This window comes from Anabrus simplex, chromosome 6 (assembly GCF_040414725.1).
Source record: "Anabrus simplex isolate iqAnaSimp1 chromosome 6, ASM4041472v1, whole genome shotgun sequence".
Classification (NCBI taxonomy): Eukaryota; Metazoa; Arthropoda; class Insecta; order Orthoptera; family Tettigoniidae; genus Anabrus; species Anabrus simplex.
In genome coordinates, this window is record NC_090270.1 from 250,202,777 (window position 1) to 250,222,557 (window position 19,781).

Here is a 19,781-nt window from a genome sequence, read left to right on the forward strand (position 1 = left end):
AAGCGCTTTTCTCGAGAGATTGTTTGAAGCTAGAAATGTTTCTACATCTGGAACAAACTGTGTAAAACCGAGCTCGATAGCTGCAGTCGCTTAAGTGCGGCCAGTATCCAGTATTCGGGAGATAGTAGGTTCGAACCCCACTGTCGGCAGCCCTGAAAATGGTTTTCCGTGGTTTCTCATTTTCACACCAGGCAAATGCTGGGGCTGTACCTTAATTAAGGCCACGGCCGCTTCCTTCCCACTCCCTGCCCTTCCCTGTCCCATCGTCGCCATAAGACCTATCTGTGTCGGCGCGATGTAAAGCAACTAGCAAAAAAACTGTGTAAAAAAAAAACAGTCTTTAAAGATGTCAGCAGACATCCAGGCAGCCTCCTGATTCGTGTAATGGACTGGAAGAGCATTAACAGAAATGTTTTTAAATGCCCTAGGTTTCTTTGCTTTACCGATCATAAGCAATTTTGTTTTTAAGTTCCCAGTAACATTACTACAGGCAAGAACAGTAACTCTTTCCTTACTACGCTTGTAGCCACGTGCAGACGTCTCGGCTTGGGCTGCGAAAGTTTTTAATGGCAGCATCTTGAAATTTAGCCCAGTCTCATCACAATTAAAAATATGATCACCGGTTAATCCTTCAGCGAGAATTATTTCTTGAAATTCCTCTTTAAATTTCACAACTTCATCGGATTTAGCTGACAGTTTTCCTCCACAGATATTAAGCTGCCTAATGCCATACCGTTTTTTTTTTCCACCGATCAAGCCACCCCGCACTGGGAGTAAAATTAGGGTCCCCTTCATTAAACTCCTTCTGGAAGTACACTGCCTTTTCTTGAAGAATGAGGCCAGATATTGGCAGGCCCTTTTCCCGGTGTTGAGTGAACCAAAGAAATAGCGCTTCACTTACTTTTTCGTACTCACATTTTATCATTGTTTTTCTAATTTTCAGTGCATCACTTGTTGCTCTGGTAGAGCACCACTTTTCAATTTCTTCCCTCTTTTTTTCCCCCAGTCTCCCACTGTAACACGTCCAACACCATAATCTGAAGCCACTTTTTGAAGAGTTTCCCCTTTGTCCAGTCTCTTTAACCCTTGAACCGGTAGCTGACGATAGATCGGCAGGTGTGCGCCTATCTCAACCGCCGCTGACGATAGATCGTCAGGTCCACTTAACCAGTAAATAAAGCTAGAAGATGTTGTGAATATTTCTGTTAGATGGCAGCATTCACCCAGGCATGTTTTCTCCTTGGAATGTGGAAGGTTTCGTTGTTAAATACATCCATTTTTGTGCGATATCTTTGAAACAATTGAAGATCGCAATTCGCAGAGCTTTGAAACACGTGTTGATTTTGTTGTGACTTCCTTTCATTGTTTACTGTGTGTTATGCACAAACGATGGCTACATTTTCGGATTTAAATGATGAAGATATTGTAATTGAATTAAATGCATCTGGAAATTCAAGGGCTACTCCAGCAGAATGGAGGTGTTGTGCCACCTGACGTAGGTTATGAACGCCCACCGGTTAGAGCTCTATCAAATACCGTACTTTTTATTGAATAATTCCTGAAGTATTAACACTATTCACTTAAAATTTGCATACCTATAATCGGAATTAATTTCTCTACAAAATGTATATTTTAAATATTTTATGAAAAAGAGATTCGTCATTTATATTTGATGTCTAAGTGAAAAATATTTCTTGATTTTTTGAAGGGGCATTTAACGGGGCGGAAAATAAAAATACTATTACATTGAAGGTAAATGCAAACCACTTTTCAAATAGTCCAGTTCATGCTGAATGTTTTGGTGTATTATATGTGCATATTCTGTGAATAATACATCTGTCAAAGTGACATACATCAGGTACTGCAAATTTGTGGTGCACACCCACCGGTTAGAGCTATTTCAACTACCGGTTCGAGGGTTAATGCACTCAACTTGTCTTCCATAGAAACAATCACTTTCTTCCGTTTACTCACCATACTCACAGAGGATATGAAAACCATAACATCCGCACCCACCCAATACTACAACGAACAATGAATGAAGACTCGCTGCACCTGTCCTTGAGAGAAAAACCAGTCCTACCGCCAGCGGTCGGGCCAGTGCTTGTCTCACGGTCGCACCCTCCACACCGGGTGTCCCTGAATTTAGTCTCCACCAAAAGTTCAAATTAAGTCTACCAGTGTCGGATAACACGGAATGTCGGATAAGCGAAGGTCGAATGAGCGGGACTCTACTATAGTATCGAAATTAGAAAATTACTAACAAGTAAGTTGTGAAAACTTTCAAGAAGTTTCAAACAAACTAATTACCTTTTCATACCGATTTTAATGACCTTTTTGTAAATTTCCAACTTTCACAAAAAACTGGATACAATGACAATCTTCTTCTTCTTCTTCTTGTTTTATGCCACATAGGATCACTTTAGTCAGTCCGTCGTTTAGGTCTCTTTAAAGGGATTGTTCGGGCTTTGCGGTTCTCCCAGTACTTCTTCAGACGCTCCGATCTTCGTGCCCTTTCCTCAGTTGAAAATATGCGTGTTGTCGGTTTGTTTTGTGTAAAGGTAAAGCGGAGGTTTGTATTCTTGAATTTTGTATTCAATTTTATCTTAATTGTGGTGTCTTCTGTTGTAAGGCCTATTTCCTTCAGATCCTCTCTTACTTCTCTGATCCATTTACATCCTGTTGTGGTATTTTTTGAGACGAGATTGTGTTGTACTAGTTGTTTCAGAAGTCTCGAATCCTGCATCCTCATGATATGTCCAAAGAATCCCAGTCTCCTCTTACGCATAGTATCTGTAATGGGTTCTAGCTCTTTGTACACGACTTTGTTAGGTATTAACCACCACTGTCCATCTTTCTGGTATTTTTTGTTGATGCAGGTTCTTCCAATCTTCCTTTCAATTTTCTGAAGTCTGTCAGTCTTTGACTGTTGATTCAGGTAAGAAAAGTGTTTCTGCTGCATATGTAGCTTCTGGTTTTATAACTGTGTTGTAGTGTTTTATTTTTGTATTTATTGATAGACATTTCTCTTTGTAAGATATCCCATGTTAATTTTTGTGCTTTAGCTAATGTATTTGTTCTTGTTTGGATTGAGATTTTTTCATTTAGGTTATGTGTTATTACCTCTCCAAGATATTTAAATTGAGTTACTATTTTGATTTTATTACCATTTATGGTAACTTCTTTTAGTTGTGTTGGTTTTTGGGGTATAATTTCTGTTTTTTTCAAATGATATTTTGAGGCCAATTTTATTTGCAATGTTTTGAAGTTCTGATATCTGGGTTTTTGCTTCTTTTATGTCCACTGCTAGCAATGCTAAATCGTCAGCGAAACCCAGGCAATTTGTTTTGAATTTTTTGAATTTTTTGAATCTTTATTTTTGGGGGACATTTCCTAAACCATTTCCTCATTACCATTTCTAGAGCACAATTAAATAATAGTGGTGAGAGCCCATCTCCCTGCCATAGTCCAGTTTTAATTTCAAATGTCTCTGATGTTTCACCCCTGAACTTCACTTTTGATTTGGTGTTGGTGAGAGTCAATTTTATCAAGTTTATTAATTTGGGGTGTAGTCCAAGGTGCCTTAAAATTTTAAACAGAGATTCTTTATGGATGCAATCATAAGCTTTCTTGAAATCTACAAATGTTATAAACATATCTCTGTTTCTTCCCCTGTTATAGTCCATTATCAACTTAAGACTCATGATCTGATCAGGACAGCTCCTCCAGGGTCTGAAACCTCCTTGATATTCTAGTTCTATCTCAAGTTGTAAACTTATCCCATTAAGGATGATTGTTGAAAATATTTTGTATGTTATTTTTTCAGTTGCTTTCTGGTAATTTTTGTTGTTGATTAGCTGGGTAGGATCTATTTTTCTTTTAGTTTTAAGGGCTTGCTTTTGTTGTCTCCTCTGGGGAGCGAGATTTCCCTGTAGTTATTAGGGTCAGTTTTGTCTCCTTTTTTGTGAAGTGGGTGAATGAGGGCTGTTGTCTAGTGTTCTGGTAGAGACAAGTTGTTGATGGAGGGCAACTTTTGCTGATGTTCCTGCATATTTCCAGATTTCTGCGAAGGTCTGATCTTCTCCTGGCGCTTTGTAGTTTTTTAATTTATTCAGAGCTTGGTGGACTTCCTTTATTGTTGGGGAATTGATGTTCTCTGGTGGTGTTTTTAATGGGGTGTTGGTGTCCAAATGTAGGAGTTCTGTAGGTTCCTCACAATTTAAAAGCTTGTTGAAATATTTAGCCAGAATTTCTACAATGTCTTTATTGTTATGAGCCAGGTTACCATTTTCATCCATCAGTAGGGTCGGGGGTTCATATTTTTGGAGCTGCTTTCTGAAGGTTTTGTAGTAGTCCCTTGATTGAGTTTTATTGAATTGCTCTTCAATTAACTGCAGTGTGTCCTTATGATGTTGTCTTTTTATTCTTCTTAAGACTTGGATAGTTTCTTTTCTCTGTTTTACTAAATTTTGATAGGATATTTCTGTTTTTTGGGACTGATGTAATAGCCATGCCTGATGTCTTTTCTCCACTGTTTCCTCACATTCACTGTTCCAGCATTGGTGTTTTTTATGTGGTTTAATTGAAGCCAAGTCTTCTGCAATTTGTAGAGTTTGTGATTTTTAGCATTTGCGATAAATACGAAATATGCCGAAACTTTGTCAGTGTATGTGCTTCATGTTATATGACCCATACGGGTGGTTTTTAGCGATTTCGAATTCGCGATAAAATGCGAAATTGGTTCAAAATGCGAAATTATACAATTTATGCGAAATAGATGCGAAACTCTCAGTTTTATACGAAATAAACATATATTTTTAAAAAGTATGCATTTTTCTTAAAAATAAGATATAAATGTTGTTATTTATTTCAGGAGAAATAATTATTACGGCGCCCACTGCGATCGTAAAGCGGTAACATGCTTTGACGGACACTTCCGTCTTGGTGCACGGAACATCTATAAGTTCATTATCGCAGTTAGCTGGTCGGAGAGATTTATTCTCTTTGTTTCGCAGCCTAACCGATTGATGTCAGATGATACCTGAAGCTATTTTCTCTGTGTAAAAAGTAACTCTGAGCTGAAATACGGAAAATAAAAAGCACCTCATTTTGCCGCTCGTTGTAAACAATCATGGCGGCATCCATGCGCGGCATTGATGAGTTTATTCGTAACTGGCTTGAAAATAGTGATGTTGAAAGTGGAAAAGATTCTCTGGAGAGTGAAAATTCTTCATCTTCAAATGACAGTGATGAAAGTGATTCCGAGATGATAGTGCCAATTGAAACTACGTGACAAAACCAGAATGCAACAAGAGCGAGTCAGAAGTCTATTTTTTTTTTTTTTTTTGCTAGTTGCTTTACGTCGCACCGACACAGATAGCTCTTACGGCGACGATGGGACAGGAAAGGCCTAGGAATGGGAAGGAAGCGGCCGTGGCCTTAATTACGGTACAGTCGCAGCACTTGCCTAGTGTGAAAATGGGAAACCACGGAAAATCATCTTCAGGGCTGCCAACAGTGGGGTTCGAACCCACTATCTCCTGGATGAGCTCACAGCTGCGCGCTCCTAACCGCACGGCCAACTCACCCGTTGAGAAGTCTAGTAAAATGATACTTGGAATTATGATCTTGTTGACAATAATGTAACATCTAAACCAGTTTTTGAAATTCACTCTATAGTGAGAAGGGGGTTGGGTAATAATCCGAAAGAAATAGACTTAGGGAATGAATATCTAAACCCACAGTTCTGGGATCACGTTACTAAGGAAACCAATACCTATGCCTCTACATTTCTTGCTAATTTATCTGCTTCCCTTGAAACCAGTAATACTTACGAACAAAAACATTGGTTTCCTGTTACTATAGATGAGCTAAAAGCTCACTTTGCTTTGTGTATTCTTATGTAGCCTATGTGATTAATCAAATTTATGTTAAAGTGACAAAAAAATAAATAGTATGTAAGGGAATATTTCCTTTCACAAGTAATGGCAGGCCAAAGGGTTAAATCATTCAATGTGTGGAATTCCTTTCACTGGCTAAAGAGCACTGCAAAGACCAGTCAATCAAACAGCAAATACACTTTCAAGCACCACGTTCATTCTCTTTGTGTGTTGACCCTTGATCTTAGTCGGTTATTCTTGACATTGATGTTGAGTAGTAGTTCCGTTTAAATGTACGGTAGTGATTTATTTTATTGTCCGTTAGTCATGGGTCGAAGAGAAGTGACGATCAAACAGCATGCCGAAAGTCACAAATCGGGACATATTTATGTAAGGATACAGATGGCCTATATTGATGTGCCGACTCTGCAACCAAAACCTTGAAGAAGAAAAAATGTTTTGCAAGCTTTCCTTTGCCTTGGCAGCACTTCTGTGCATTTGGGCCTCTACGAACAGTGTCGATGTAGAGTTTTTTTTAGCAAGTACAACATAATTGTAACTGATAGGCGGTCTCAAATGAAGGAGGACACCTTTTAAATAATTGGCATGTTGTACTTAAATCATCATTGAAATTCCTCTTCCTTGTAGGTGTGTTGTACTGTGATAAATAAATACGTTCAGAATAGTATTTTTCACTTTGAAATTGTGTTTGTAAATTTGAAAATAAGCATATTCCTGTGTGTTCGTTAATACTTCTTGCAGTCTTATGTTGATGTTTGTCTTATTTTCCATCGTGAATTCAAAACTGCATGACGAGCAATGTGTGATTAAACAGCATGATTTTACTCCCAACTGTTGTGCGTGCAGTTTAGCAAATTTTGCCTATTTTTAACCAATTTGCTACAAAATGCTAAATTTGAGAAGTTTAGATGCTACAAAACGCTAAATTTGAAAATCAAAACGCTAAATCACTGATTTTTAAATGCTATAAACCACGAACTCTAGCAATTTGTTTAAGGTTGTGTACTAAGTCTTCAAGTTTGTCTGTGATTTTTATTTCTTCAGTTGATTTCTGGTAATTTTTGTTGTTGATTAGCTGGGTAGGATCTATTTTTCTTTTAGTTTTAAGGGCTTGCTTTTGTTGTCTCCTCTGGGGAGCGAGTTTAATTTTAATTATGTAGTGATCTGAACCTGTGTCTATTCCTTGGAGGACTCTCTGTGGTGGTATTTGTCCATGCAGATGTGATCCAGTTGCCATTCTCCTTTAGTGTAGTCAGGGTGTTTCCATGTTTTGAGTTTTTGAGGTTTCCTCTTAAAACATGTAGATTTTGAGATTAAATTATGGTTTCTACACAGGTCAACTAGTCTCTCGCCATTTTTATTTGTTTTTTTGTGTGCTGGCCATTTTCCGATGATGTCACGGTATTTTCTTTCTCTGCCTAGTTGAGCATTGAAGTCGCAAATTAATAATTTTACATGGTGTTTGGGGATGTTATCTATGGTCTGGTCCAATAGGTCCCAAAATTCTTCTGTTTCCTCATGGTCTTTTGAGGAGTTGTTTTTATCATTAGTGGGAGCATGGGCATTTATTATAGTATAGATTTTATTAGATGCCTTTAAGGTGAGCGTTGAGAGTCGTGGAGACTGTGATTTGAATTCTTGAACTGAGTTTATTATTTTAAGGCAGACCAAAAATCCTGCTCCAAATTGTGGGACATTCTTCATCACTCTCTTCCTGGGTATTCCTTTATAAAATCTGTACCCTTGAGATTCCAAGGCATCCTGGTCAGTGTTTCTAATTTCCTGTAATCCCATGATAAGAATTTTGTGTTGGTCCATTATGTCGTTGATCACTTTTAGTTTACCGGTTTGCATGAGTAAGTTAATATTGTGTGTAGAGAAGTATGTTATCTGCTTTGGTTTAATTCTTGATTTTGTCTCGTTCGTGTATGTGGTACTGGGGTATTTCCGTGCCTCTGATTTCACGGTATCTTTCAGGTGGCAGCCCACCGTATCCGAATGCTGCCTTCTCTGAACTCTCTTGGTTCAGCCGGTGGAGTATTCCTTAAAAGACCTTCCATGGTTGACTGTCAAGGTGTCACCTGTGTGGGACTAGGTCCCGAATTACAACTCTGGATGTGATCCAGTGAGGTGATAATGAGGCCGCTCCTCTGGAGTACAGACGCTGCATAATGGATTCCAGTGGCATTTCCTCCACTGTGGGGACTGTCACCCCACCCAAAGGGGCTCATTCGCCCAAAGCCGTTGGCCCCCTTAGGGAGTCAGGTTATTTCCCGCCGCCCAACACTCTGTGTTGGCAGTTTTACAGCTGGGTGCAATCTACTATAGCAAATACATTTTTCGACATGAATTCTTGCTATAACAGACTACTATGATTTTATATTTAACAAAGCTAGGTATACAGCAATTAAAAAGACTTTTACTAACTATCCCTTTCTAAAATTCGGCTACGGAGATTGTTTGCCTATATACGTTATCTCATATGATATAAATTTCATTTTTTCTGTACTGATGAATTCTGAACATGGTACATTTAAATTCTGTTTTACCGAGCGAGTTGGTAGAGCAGTTAGGGTCGCGCAGCTGCAAGTTTACATTCAGGAGATAGTGGGTTCGAATGCAATTGTTGGCAGCCCTGAAGATGGCTTTCTGTGATTTCCCATTTTCACACCTTAATTAAGGCCATAGCCATTTTCTTCCCACTCCTAGCCCTTTCCTAAGCTATCATCACCATAATACCGTATTTCTCTGAATCCAAGACGACCTCCACTTTTTCCTTCAAAAAGATTAAATCAGGCTTAAAATGTACTTCATGAAATCATAATTTTATTTATAATAACTTTCAAATTTAATTTGAGAACAAAATACACATAGAGATGTATCATGTACATCCTACCTACTTCCTTAATCATTTTCATTAGAGGTATCTGATATACTGCCTGTGAAAGTTCAGGGAATTCCTCTTCACGAACCCGCATTTGTATCACATCTTGTGTTATGGCCATTCCGACCTTGCGTTTTTTGCGCACGTACCTCCCAATTTCATGTTGGATTCTTTAAAGCGTCCTCGTCGCAGGCTACTGAATGCCTTTCTTGTACAGTACGCATTTTTAGACTATCTTTGTCTTCATGCCAATGCCAATCATTGGCTTTCGTTATGCCGTATTTTCTTGCCACTGAACAATTATTCTTTATTTCCACGTGTTTAATAATCAATATCTTAAAATTGGCATAATAATATCAACGAGAACCTGTTGAAAATTTGCCGGCAACATCTGCTCCACGTGTCTTTACAATTCGACGATCCATCACAAAAATATTCTTGTTGTCTACAGAACTGTTACTTTTACTAAGCCTAAGGTACAACCGGCTGCCGTTAGACGCATGTCTGGCTTGCTGGCTTTAGCGGCTAGCGATCAAAGAGCTAAACGTGGATGCTGAAGGTCAACGAGTTTCGTGTGCCGTGTTATGGCCATTCCATCCTTGTGTTTTTTTGCGCACATAGTTCACAATTTTATCTTTGACTTCTTTGAAGCGTCCCTGTTGCAGGCCACTGAATGGATTTTTTGTACAGTACGCATTTTTAAGCTATGTTTGCCTTCTTACTAACGCCGAACATTGGCTTTAGTTATGGCGTACTTGCTTGCAGCTGCACAATTATTCTTAATTTCCGCGTGTTTAATAACCATTAACTTAAAATTGGAATAATAATGTCGACGAAAACCCGTTGAAAATTTGCCGGCAATACGTGTTCCACGTATCTCTACAATATGACGGTCTATACTGAAAATATTCCTGCTGCCTATAAAACTGTTACCGGTACTTTTACTAAATGTCAGATCCAGTAGACGTGTTATTACTCTGCCACTGATTAGTCGTGGCCTTTTCAAGAATTTGAAGGGTCACATCCTTGCTATTCCAATTCAAATGACATTTCCTATGCAGCTGGGGCTCGGAAGTATGTAACGATCGACCGTGCAGTTCGCTTAAGAGTTTTTGATGCCATTCTGTGGATTTGATAAACGCGTTGTAGAGGCTAGTAGATTGTCATTCTCTCTTCATTATTTTCTGAGAACTAGTGACATTACACTAAGGCATTGTAGAGCCGGCTGGCACGGCTAGCGATGTATAGGCTTAATAAAGACGTGGACATTGAAAGTTCGCGAGCGCGGGTTGTTAAGGGAAGCAGCATGGTTACCGTGGTAGCTGCCAGAGGTGTTAATTATCCTTAGGTCACGAATGCCAGATGACCATTGATTTTTCACATGAAATTCTGAGGAAAAAACATAGTCATGGATTCGAAGAAATAAGGTACCTATCTGCGTCGGTGAAATGTAAAGTAAACTGTAAAAATAAATTCTGAAACTTGGAACTTATCTTAATGAAGTGCTCCTCCAACAGCACTTCTTCACTCTATTAGTCTAGCATAGAATGCAAGGTGGTGTAATACTCTTGTTGTTAGTGAGAGTTCATCAGGCTAGTTTCTCTGTTGCTCTGGCAAGGTCAACGACATGTTGCAGTGTAGTGCAACTAAGTTGTTTCTTTTTCTGGTATAATTCTGCTATCAAATGTTTTCTTTTTCCAGGTAGTTTCTAAATTTCACTTATTCATGAAATTACTTTCGACAGACTGAAGAACTAAACAGTTATAAACTGTATTTACAATGTTGCACCACTAATGCACAATGCCTACCAACAGATTTCAATGAAAAATTTGGCTGCCTATCAGCATTATGTAATAAAACAAAAAGCTCACAATATTTTGTTAAAATAAAACTTTTATTCCTTGATTTACTTTATGGATTATTAATTATCTTAGTTAAAAGAGAGCTTGAATATGTGGTATTTACACTAATTAATAAAGAATTTTATTGCTTTTACGTCCCACAAACAACCGTTCTGACAGTTTTCGGAGACGCCGAGGTGCCGGAATTTCGTCCTGCAGGATGTACCGTATTTCACGGCATAATCGTCGCACTTTTTATACCAAAATTTTCGAAAAAATTGTAGGGTGCGACCATTATACGATGAATATTTAATACCAGTATTTGTATTACTCAAAAAATGTATTTATAACTAAATTGTATTTGATACAAATTTAAGATGCACGTAATATTTGCGTTTATACATCAAAATAATTAAAATAGTCTAAAACAAAATTCATAATTTTTCGCAACAATTCGGCGAACGTTTTTCCAACCTGAAAATTAAAATGAACGTATTAAGTTAATTGTCATTAATCTGAGTATTAAAGTTAAAATATTACACTTGCAAAAAATTATCGCTTTGTTGTGAAATGCGGACTTACCGGTACGCAATTTATTTCAAATCTACGGTGTCGCTATCGCTGGTTTCGCTATCTGATGCGCCGTCCTCACCTCTGTCAATACCAGTATCAGATTCTTCGTCTCCATGCCACACTGCGTCATCTTCGGAACCGTCTAGTGCATTCGAAATCCCAGTCCTTTTGAAGCTCTTGGAGACTAGTTCAGGTGGTATAAGATCCCAACTCTTCTTCACCCACGAGCATAACAAGTCCAAGGGTGGACGCCTGATATTTCCGGCGGGCGTCAATTGCTGATCGCCGCTCATCATCCACTCGTTGTAAAATCGACGTAAGTGGTCTTTAAAGGGTTTATTAACACATACGTCTAGTGGCTGCAAAGCAGATGTTAGGCCACCAGGAATGGCTATCTGTCGTGTCTTATTTGTAGTGAGAATTTGCTTCACTTCGTTCACGAGGTGACCTCGGAAACTATCTAAAACAAGCAGAGCTGGTTGTTTTAGTAGTGCACCAGGTCTTCTATTCCACACAGTTTTAACCCAGTCCAGCATGAGTTCTACGTCCATCCAACCCTTTGGTTGCACTCGTACATGAATTACACGGGGAAACTGTATATTCTTAGGCATCGTTTTCCTCTTGAAAATGACGTAAGGCGGCAACTTTCTCCCGTCAGCTGTAATGGCTAGCATTGCCGTGCATCGCAACTTCTCACTACCGCTGGTTTTCATTAATACACTCCGTGATCCTTTTAGCGCAATAGTGCTGTTGCGAGGCATATCAAAAAAGATTGGAGTCTGATCGGCATTACCGATTTGAGAAAGCAAGCACGAAGTTTCCTTGCGCAAACATATGACAAATCAGAGAAAATTTACAATCTTGTCCGTGTAATCAGCAGGCAACTTTTGGCTTAGTGTTGTTCTCCTTCGCACTGACAGATTGTGTCGTCGCATGAACCCCTTAATCCACCCACGAGTCGCCTTAAACTGAGTTACCGGTATGTTGTGTTTGCGCGCTACCTCCTGTCCCTTAATTTGTAACATTTCATATGATACACTGCAGCCATTGTTACGTATTTCACTGACGTACCTAAACACTTCTTCGTCAATTATAGGAAACTTCCCTGTTTTAGGACCTCTAAACGCGCGTCTAGAAGGGTTTGTGCTTTTTAGCTTGTTTTTTACTTTCCGCCAGTCACGCACCAACTTTTCACTCACTGAAAATTTTCTTTCTGCAGCTCTGTTCCCGTGCTGTTCAGCGAAGGCAATTACGCTTAGCTTGAAGCCCGCAGAATAGTTTCTATATTTACCCATAATCGCTTATAAATGCTTCACACGTTAATGTTTTGCGATATAAATGACTTTCCGTAATTGTTCACTATTAAAACAAATTATTTCTGCAAACACCCCAAACACAATTAAAAACTTAAATTCTCACGCACACATGTCTACAGTAATCACGTAAATCTGAAACAAATAAATGCATCTGTGATCTGTCCATTCCAGAGCAGCCAATACTGTTAGGCAGCAAGGAAGCATGCAGCAATTTATCAGTTTAGCTCGTTGGTTGCGACACACCGGAGCTCTAGCTAGCGCGGTGTAGATCTACTGTACAGTTGACTGTATTCCGAGACGTCAGTAACAAACATTCATTTTTTTCAATTTCTTTTAAACATACGGTAATTAGGTTAATATTTCTTCCCAGTTATTGATGATTTTACATTACATTACTGACGAGTTTATAAAATAAAACTTTAATAGCATTGGATAATAATTATCTTGACTGCTTGGATAAAAGTTTTCATCCCATGCCCGGACACTTATGACGTAGTAGTAAGATAAGAGTCTAGCGATGACAACTGAGACATCGTAAATAATTCGGCTGACCGTGAGCTGAATAATTCCGTGGAAATCTGCGTTATCGTCTTGGATTTCACTTCGTGCGCAATAACACAGGAGCCGGCCCCATGGTGTAGGGGTAGCGTGCTTGCCTCTTACACGGAGGCCTCGGGTTCAATTCACGGCCGGGTCAGGGAATTTTACCTGTATCTGAGGGCTGGTTCGAGGTCCACTCAACCTACCTACCCGGTATTTCCTGGCGACGTTGCCGATAAGCGATAACTTACAGCCTTACGTATTTCAAATGGGAACTCATAATATGTAGGTGGTGAATAAATAGTACACTGTCTCGCGACCACGTTGTCAAACTGCCGATAGCCTACCGGTAAGCCATGCATTGTACATATACCGGTATTATTTATTTATACGTTGTGCAACATGTCGCAAACGTGACTGTGTTGCCAAATTGCCCATAAACCATACACGTATTTAAATTGCGCATTCATGTGCAACTTACGTTGCAGTTCCATTTACCTTTTAACCAGATTAGTGAACAAAATTTGGACGTGCGACGATTATGTAATTAAAGGTTTAAAGTCCGATTTTTGTATTGAAAATAAAGGATGCGACGATTACGCGGTGGCGACGATTATGCCGTGAAATACGGTATATTACGTGACAGTAAATCAACTGCAGTTACACTAATTATTTCATTTTTCTTAAAAAAAAATTCAGGGTCGTTTTGCAAGTGAGCCATCTTTTATTCCGGCTAATATAGCTTTAGGGTCTTTGTTTCATATTTATCTAACTACTGATACAGATAGGCCTATATGATAAATGATAAGTGGTCCTCACCTATATATTTCTGTTTCTCTGATCCAGGAAGCTTCATCACGAGAGAAGAATATCTTGACAGCCACATTTTCACCGTGCCATATTCCTCTCCACACCTCGCCATATCGACCTTTACCAATGCATTCTGTAAGGGAGATCTGCTTGGCAAGAGTCCGCTGTATGAGCAACGGGAGACCGGAGCCTGAACCAGATGTCAAGGAATGATCTAGATACTCCTGAAAGAGACAAATGTTGGTTACAATGAAAAAGAAGATATGGTTACAACTATTTGTATATCATCATGACTTTTGTTCTCTTGAAAGTGATGAGGCTGATTGGAGCAGACTGTTATGCCAACATATTTGTTTCGTACATTTGTGTTCAGTTAAATATGCTTATTAATTAGTATCTTGGTAATATACACTCAAAGCTTTTGCACAAAATATTCTGAATTATTTCCTTCTTTTATATTCCAGACCCATACCTTTTGCAGAAATAACTTAATAACCAGAAACTGTACTTTTAGTGTATCTCGCCTAATTCCCTCCCGTATGCACTAACCTCTACCAGCTTGTGGATTGAGTGCACTGATGTTAAGTGGTAGTAAGTGCTTACCTGTAAGTAGAATTCTAGTGTAGTTATTTTATTTGTTCATAAGGGCAGTTTTAAATTTTTGTTAGCGGGTAGTGGAAAAAATCTGTCTAGGTATTTTAGTATTTAGTGTTAACTACATTTCTACTGTTCAGTTAACCTGCTGCAGTTCAGATACACCTAATTGCAATTTAAAATTGTACTGCAGTGTAATTATTTTATTAGACAGCAATTCCTTGCTATATTATTGTGAATTACTTGTGTAATCTTTCAGATAATTTGACATTATACATTAAAGGCAGTTTTCATTTCTGTTAAAATGTAATAGGCTGTAATAATAATAATAATAATAATAATAATAATAATAATAATAATAATAATAATAATAATAATAATGAGCGACGAAAGAATGCCAAAAAAAGGTGATGGAAATGCAAATCCAAGGAAGGAGAGGCCGTGGACGACCACGATTGAGATGGAAGGATACCATCCAACGCAGCATTATAGAAAAAAACCTGGACTGGGACACAGTGTTGGAGGAGGAGTGGTGGAAAGACCGAAGAAAGTGGAGAGGAACCATATTTGCCCCTACCCGGCTACAGCTGGATAAAGGGAAATGATGAATAATAATAATAATAATAATAATAATAATAATAATAATAATAATAATAATAATAATAATAATAATCTGTCTACGTATTTAGATTAAACGACATTTAAATAGCTATAGTTAAACTGTTATTCCAATCATTTCATCGCTTGAAATGTCTCAGTAGCACTGTATGGTAGTAGCAATATTTTATTAGTTAGTATCTCACTTTAGCCTCCGTGGCTCAGACGGCAGCGCGTCGGCCTCTCACCGCTGGATACCGTGGTTCAAATCCCGGTGACTCCATGTGAGATTTGTGCTGGACAAAGCGGAGGCGGGACAGGTTTTTCTCTGGGTACTCCGGTTTTCCCTGTCCTCTTTCATTCCAGCAACACTCTCCATTATCATTTCATACCATTTATCACTCATTAATAAATCACCTTGGGAGTGGCGACCCCATTGTAATAACAGCCTATATATGTTTCATTCATTACATCCCTGACCCGGTCAATGACTGGAAAAACAGGTTGTAGGTTTTCATTTTCAGTATCTCACTTTGTTTATTGTCTTGTAGTCTGTTGTGTGTCCTTCGCAAACTCAGCTCTGTGCCTGATAGCTCCGCAACACGCCGCAGCCCAGATCTTTCCAGACTCTACGAGGTACTGCAGTGCGCTTGCTTGTGACGTCAGCCAGCGCTATAAAAGGAAGCTCCATTCCGCTCCTTACGAGGACTCCTCAGTGTCTAACGCCAGATTACACTGCAAGTCGAACACGGAGGCTATCCCTCTTAAACATGTGTATTGACCAGGTGGTCTGAAATTCTGGTTGTGAGGTTTCACCTCTAGACACTGCCTCACCTCCCGCTTCCTGTAGCCACGTCGAGCCCTGATGCCAGTATTCTACTCATCCCTCAGTCCTCACTTAGGCTCCGACATTAACATTAGTATTCTACTAATTGTGAATATTTATGTCAGCTCCTGACAAGCCTACGGCAACTACTAGCATTCTGTTAGTACGAACTTTCATTGCAAGTTATGCTTGTAATTCTTCAAGGCAGATAGTTTTCGACTATCTTGAACTCTCTTACTTGACAGACTATCTCTGCAAGATAGATTCGTGTGTACATAGACTCTCATGTATATAAAGTATATGTATATTTCCACAGACCCTCAGTCTACAGTAATGCCATCATTAATTGCTTACAAGTGCATCCAGCTTCAAGAAAATTTAGTTGCATTTATGTACATATTGTGTAAAAACTGAATGAAACAATAAATTTATGTTGTGTTTTCTGTATACCGATTCCTTGGATACAACATAGTCCTTGTGTAGTATACAGTCTTCCTTCGCTTGGATTATTTTTATATTCACAGAATATATTATTATATTTCTGTTGATTTTTAATTCATAATACTTCATATTTTCGTGGATTAAAGAATAACTAAGTAATACAGGTGTAGTGCATGCAGTTGTGAGCGGGCACTGAGGAATATGAGGTAAGAATTAGAAAGTTTGAGGGAAATAATTAGACTCCTAACGGAGGACAGGAATGCAAGCAGATTCCCCTGTTCCCACTGCGGCAAACACTACATAAAACTCAATGTGCATATAAGTCGATCTCATCCTGATATCCATCGCAAAATTACAGAGACAGCCTACCATAAACCACAATGTCGCTTCACAAGGTGATGAAGCATACAATAACGAAGAATTTCACTCTCAAAATGAGAGTAGAAACCCGGTGGGGCCAATAGACGAACGTAAAAAGAGCTTGAACAAGTGGAATTGTAAGTTTTCTTATGAAATGAGCACAGATCAGTTTGACAAGTCTGTTGACGAATTTGCTGTTTTCTTAGCCGAAGCCATAGATCTCCTACCAGGCCCTAAACACCTGGCAAAAAAATACTCTGAGGCAAGAAAAATGGAGAGAGATGTAAAGCTACAGAGAACTTACAAGCAACACTCAAATCCGCCGAGGGCAACAAACAGAGATAAAGAAAAGAGACGTAAGAAGTACCGATACCAAGAAATGCAGTATTTCTATTACAACCAGCAAAGAAAAGCCATCAGAAACGCTCTGAATGATCAAACGACTCACTGTACGGCTGATATCGAGGATACTGAGAATCATTTTTCATCTACGTTTGCCACACCTAACAACTGTGAATGCGAACATTACGATGACCTGCTGACTGAAAGGGAATGCGCTGTACAAGACGAAACCTTTGATGTAACGGTGCACAAGGACGAAATAATCCTGGCTGTGAAACGAATGGCTGTGGACACGTCATCCGGACCTGACAGAGTTCTAAGTCAGACCTATCAAAGATGATATGGCATCATTCATCATAGCTAAAATCACTACAATAATGTTACAGACAGAGCACGTTCCATTACTGTTCACAAAGGCGTGCACCATTTTGTTACCTAAAAATGGAGATCCAACAGAACTGTCAGACTGGAAGCCAATCACTATATGTTCAGTCCTTCGTCGTGTCATCGAGAAGGTCTTTGACGCACGATTAAGGAGTTACATCCAATTTAGCGAACACCAAAGAGGATTCCCCAAATCACCTGGCACCATCATAAACACCGCTTTACTCAGATCTGTGTTAAACTCAGCAAAACACAACAAACAAGATGTTACTCTGGTCTTCCTAGACATAAGCAAGGCTTTCGACAACGTGGGCCATTTACACTTAAGGAAAATGTTAGCTTCGTCAACTAACGCTTGAAATGTCTCAGTAGCACTGTATGGTAGTAGCAATATTTTATTAGCGAGTATCTCACTTTGTTTATTGTCTTGTAGTCTGTTGTGTGTCCTTCGCAATCTCAACTCTGTGCCTGATAGCTCCGCAACACGCCGCAGCCCGGATCTTTCCAGGTTTCTGATCTTTGCCTCGTCTCTAGTAAGATCCGGTTCATTTTTGTCCCTATCTCTTTCTTTCTGCAAGAGACTTCTTTCCCTGATTGCTTCTCTCACTCTTTCATTCCACCAAGGTGTTTCCTTCTACCTTGTTTTCACACTTGTCTTTCCACAAACTTCAGTTGCTTCCTTAACCAATATGTCCCTTAGTCTGGTCCATGGTAACCCCTGCAGAAGATGTAGTGAGACTGTATGAGCGATGCTAGTAATACCATTTCTTATGCAGCCAGTCCCTGTTATGAATGGTGTGAAAATATCACTCATAGTGTTGGTTGATACATTCATTTCAGTGGACTTGGCAGACTGATAGGTAATAGCAATTTCTGGCTCAGTGAGGAGAGCAACGGGAAACTACCTCACTCCTCATTTCCCTAGTATGCCTCTTCAGAGACACCTAGGCTATCTATGACAGCTGTTGGTGCAGTTGTGGAGGATAAAACCAGCCTTTGGGCTGAAAACCCAACATACAACATACATATCTGCATATTCAACTGCGAAATATGGAAATCATATTCCGTACGGTTTTCAAGTTATACAATTTTTTATGTCAAGGAATATGTCCCTTTTTACACTCAAATTTGAGAAATATCGTTGTAGAGACAGATAATGTATAATACACTCACAATATCAAAAGTCTATTGAACAGTAACACATGATTACACAACAATACGCCCACCATAATTTGTTTTATAGTTATTCATTGTCCTGGTCATCAGCTCCTGCCGTTGGCCAAGTGTGGCGCTCCTCATAGAGATGTATATAATGGTCTGGGATATACTTGATAGGCCTCCTCTGTGGTGTAGTGGTTAGTGTGATTAGCTGCCACCCACGGAGGTCCGGGTTCGATTCCAGGCTCTGCCACGAAATTTGAAAACTGGTACGAGGGCTGAAACGGGGTCCACTCAGCCTCGGGAGGTCAACTGAGTAGAGGGGGGTTCGATTCCCACCTCAGCCATCCTGGAAGTGGTTTTTCACGGTTTCCCACTTCTCCTCCAGGTAAATGCCGGGAATGTACCTACCTTAAGACCACAGCCGCTTCCTTCCCTCTTCCTTGTCTATCCCTTCTGATCTCCCCCCCCCCCCCCCAAGGCCCGATCAGCATAGCTGATGAGGCCGCCAGGGCAAGGTACTGACCCTCCTCCCCAGTTTTATCCCCCGACCCAAACGTCTCACATTCCAGGACACTGCACTTGAGGCGGTAGAGGTGGGATCTCTCTCTGAGTCCGAGGGGAAAACCAACCTTGGTGGGTAAACAGATTAAGAAAGAAAGTAAGAAAGAAAGAAAGAAAGAAAGAAAGTAAGAAAGAAAGAAAGAAAGAAAGAAAGTAAGAAAGAAAGAAAGAAAGAAAGGAAAACTTGACAAGCTTTAAAAGATCACTAATCTTGCTGGCCTTAATAGGTACCTGGAAGAAATAATAATAATAATTTATTACTATAAAATACAAAAACAAGTGCCACATGTTTATCTTTCCATCATACGCCTTGCTTGAAGGAAGCATTATGTAGCTGGTCTTAAGATTAAGTAAGAAAATACAAAATGCTGTGTACGGCTCACAACACACAAAACAGTTTGTTAACATTATTATCAACAATAACCCATTATTACTTCGTATCACAGGACTGACCTGCGCTGACAGCTAGCACAGCATCGAGTTCAAAAGGGGACTTATTCCAGGAATGTGTCCCTTGTTCCACTCAGTGAAAACTACTGATCACTAAAAACACTGTCCACTGCATGGGAATGTGTACTCTTTTCAACGCAATTGATGGGGCTTGCCATCAGGAACAAAATGGCTATCTCAGTTAAATTTTTGATTTTTTGG

At 39.4% G+C, this 19,781-nt stretch overlaps 1 protein-coding gene across 1 annotated transcript in view; it reads right to left on the reverse strand.

Annotated features, from left to right (window-relative positions):
- The window catches only part of sax (saxophone), a 118,515-nt gene that overhangs the window by 47,340 nt on the left and 51,394 nt on the right, over positions 1-19,781 (reverse strand). The window contains exon 5 of the mRNA XM_067149267.2: positions 13,874-14,088. Within this exon, the coding sequence (XP_067005368.2) occupies positions 13,874-14,088 (215 nt within the window). The remainder of the gene's footprint in view (positions 1-13,873; positions 14,089-19,781) is intronic.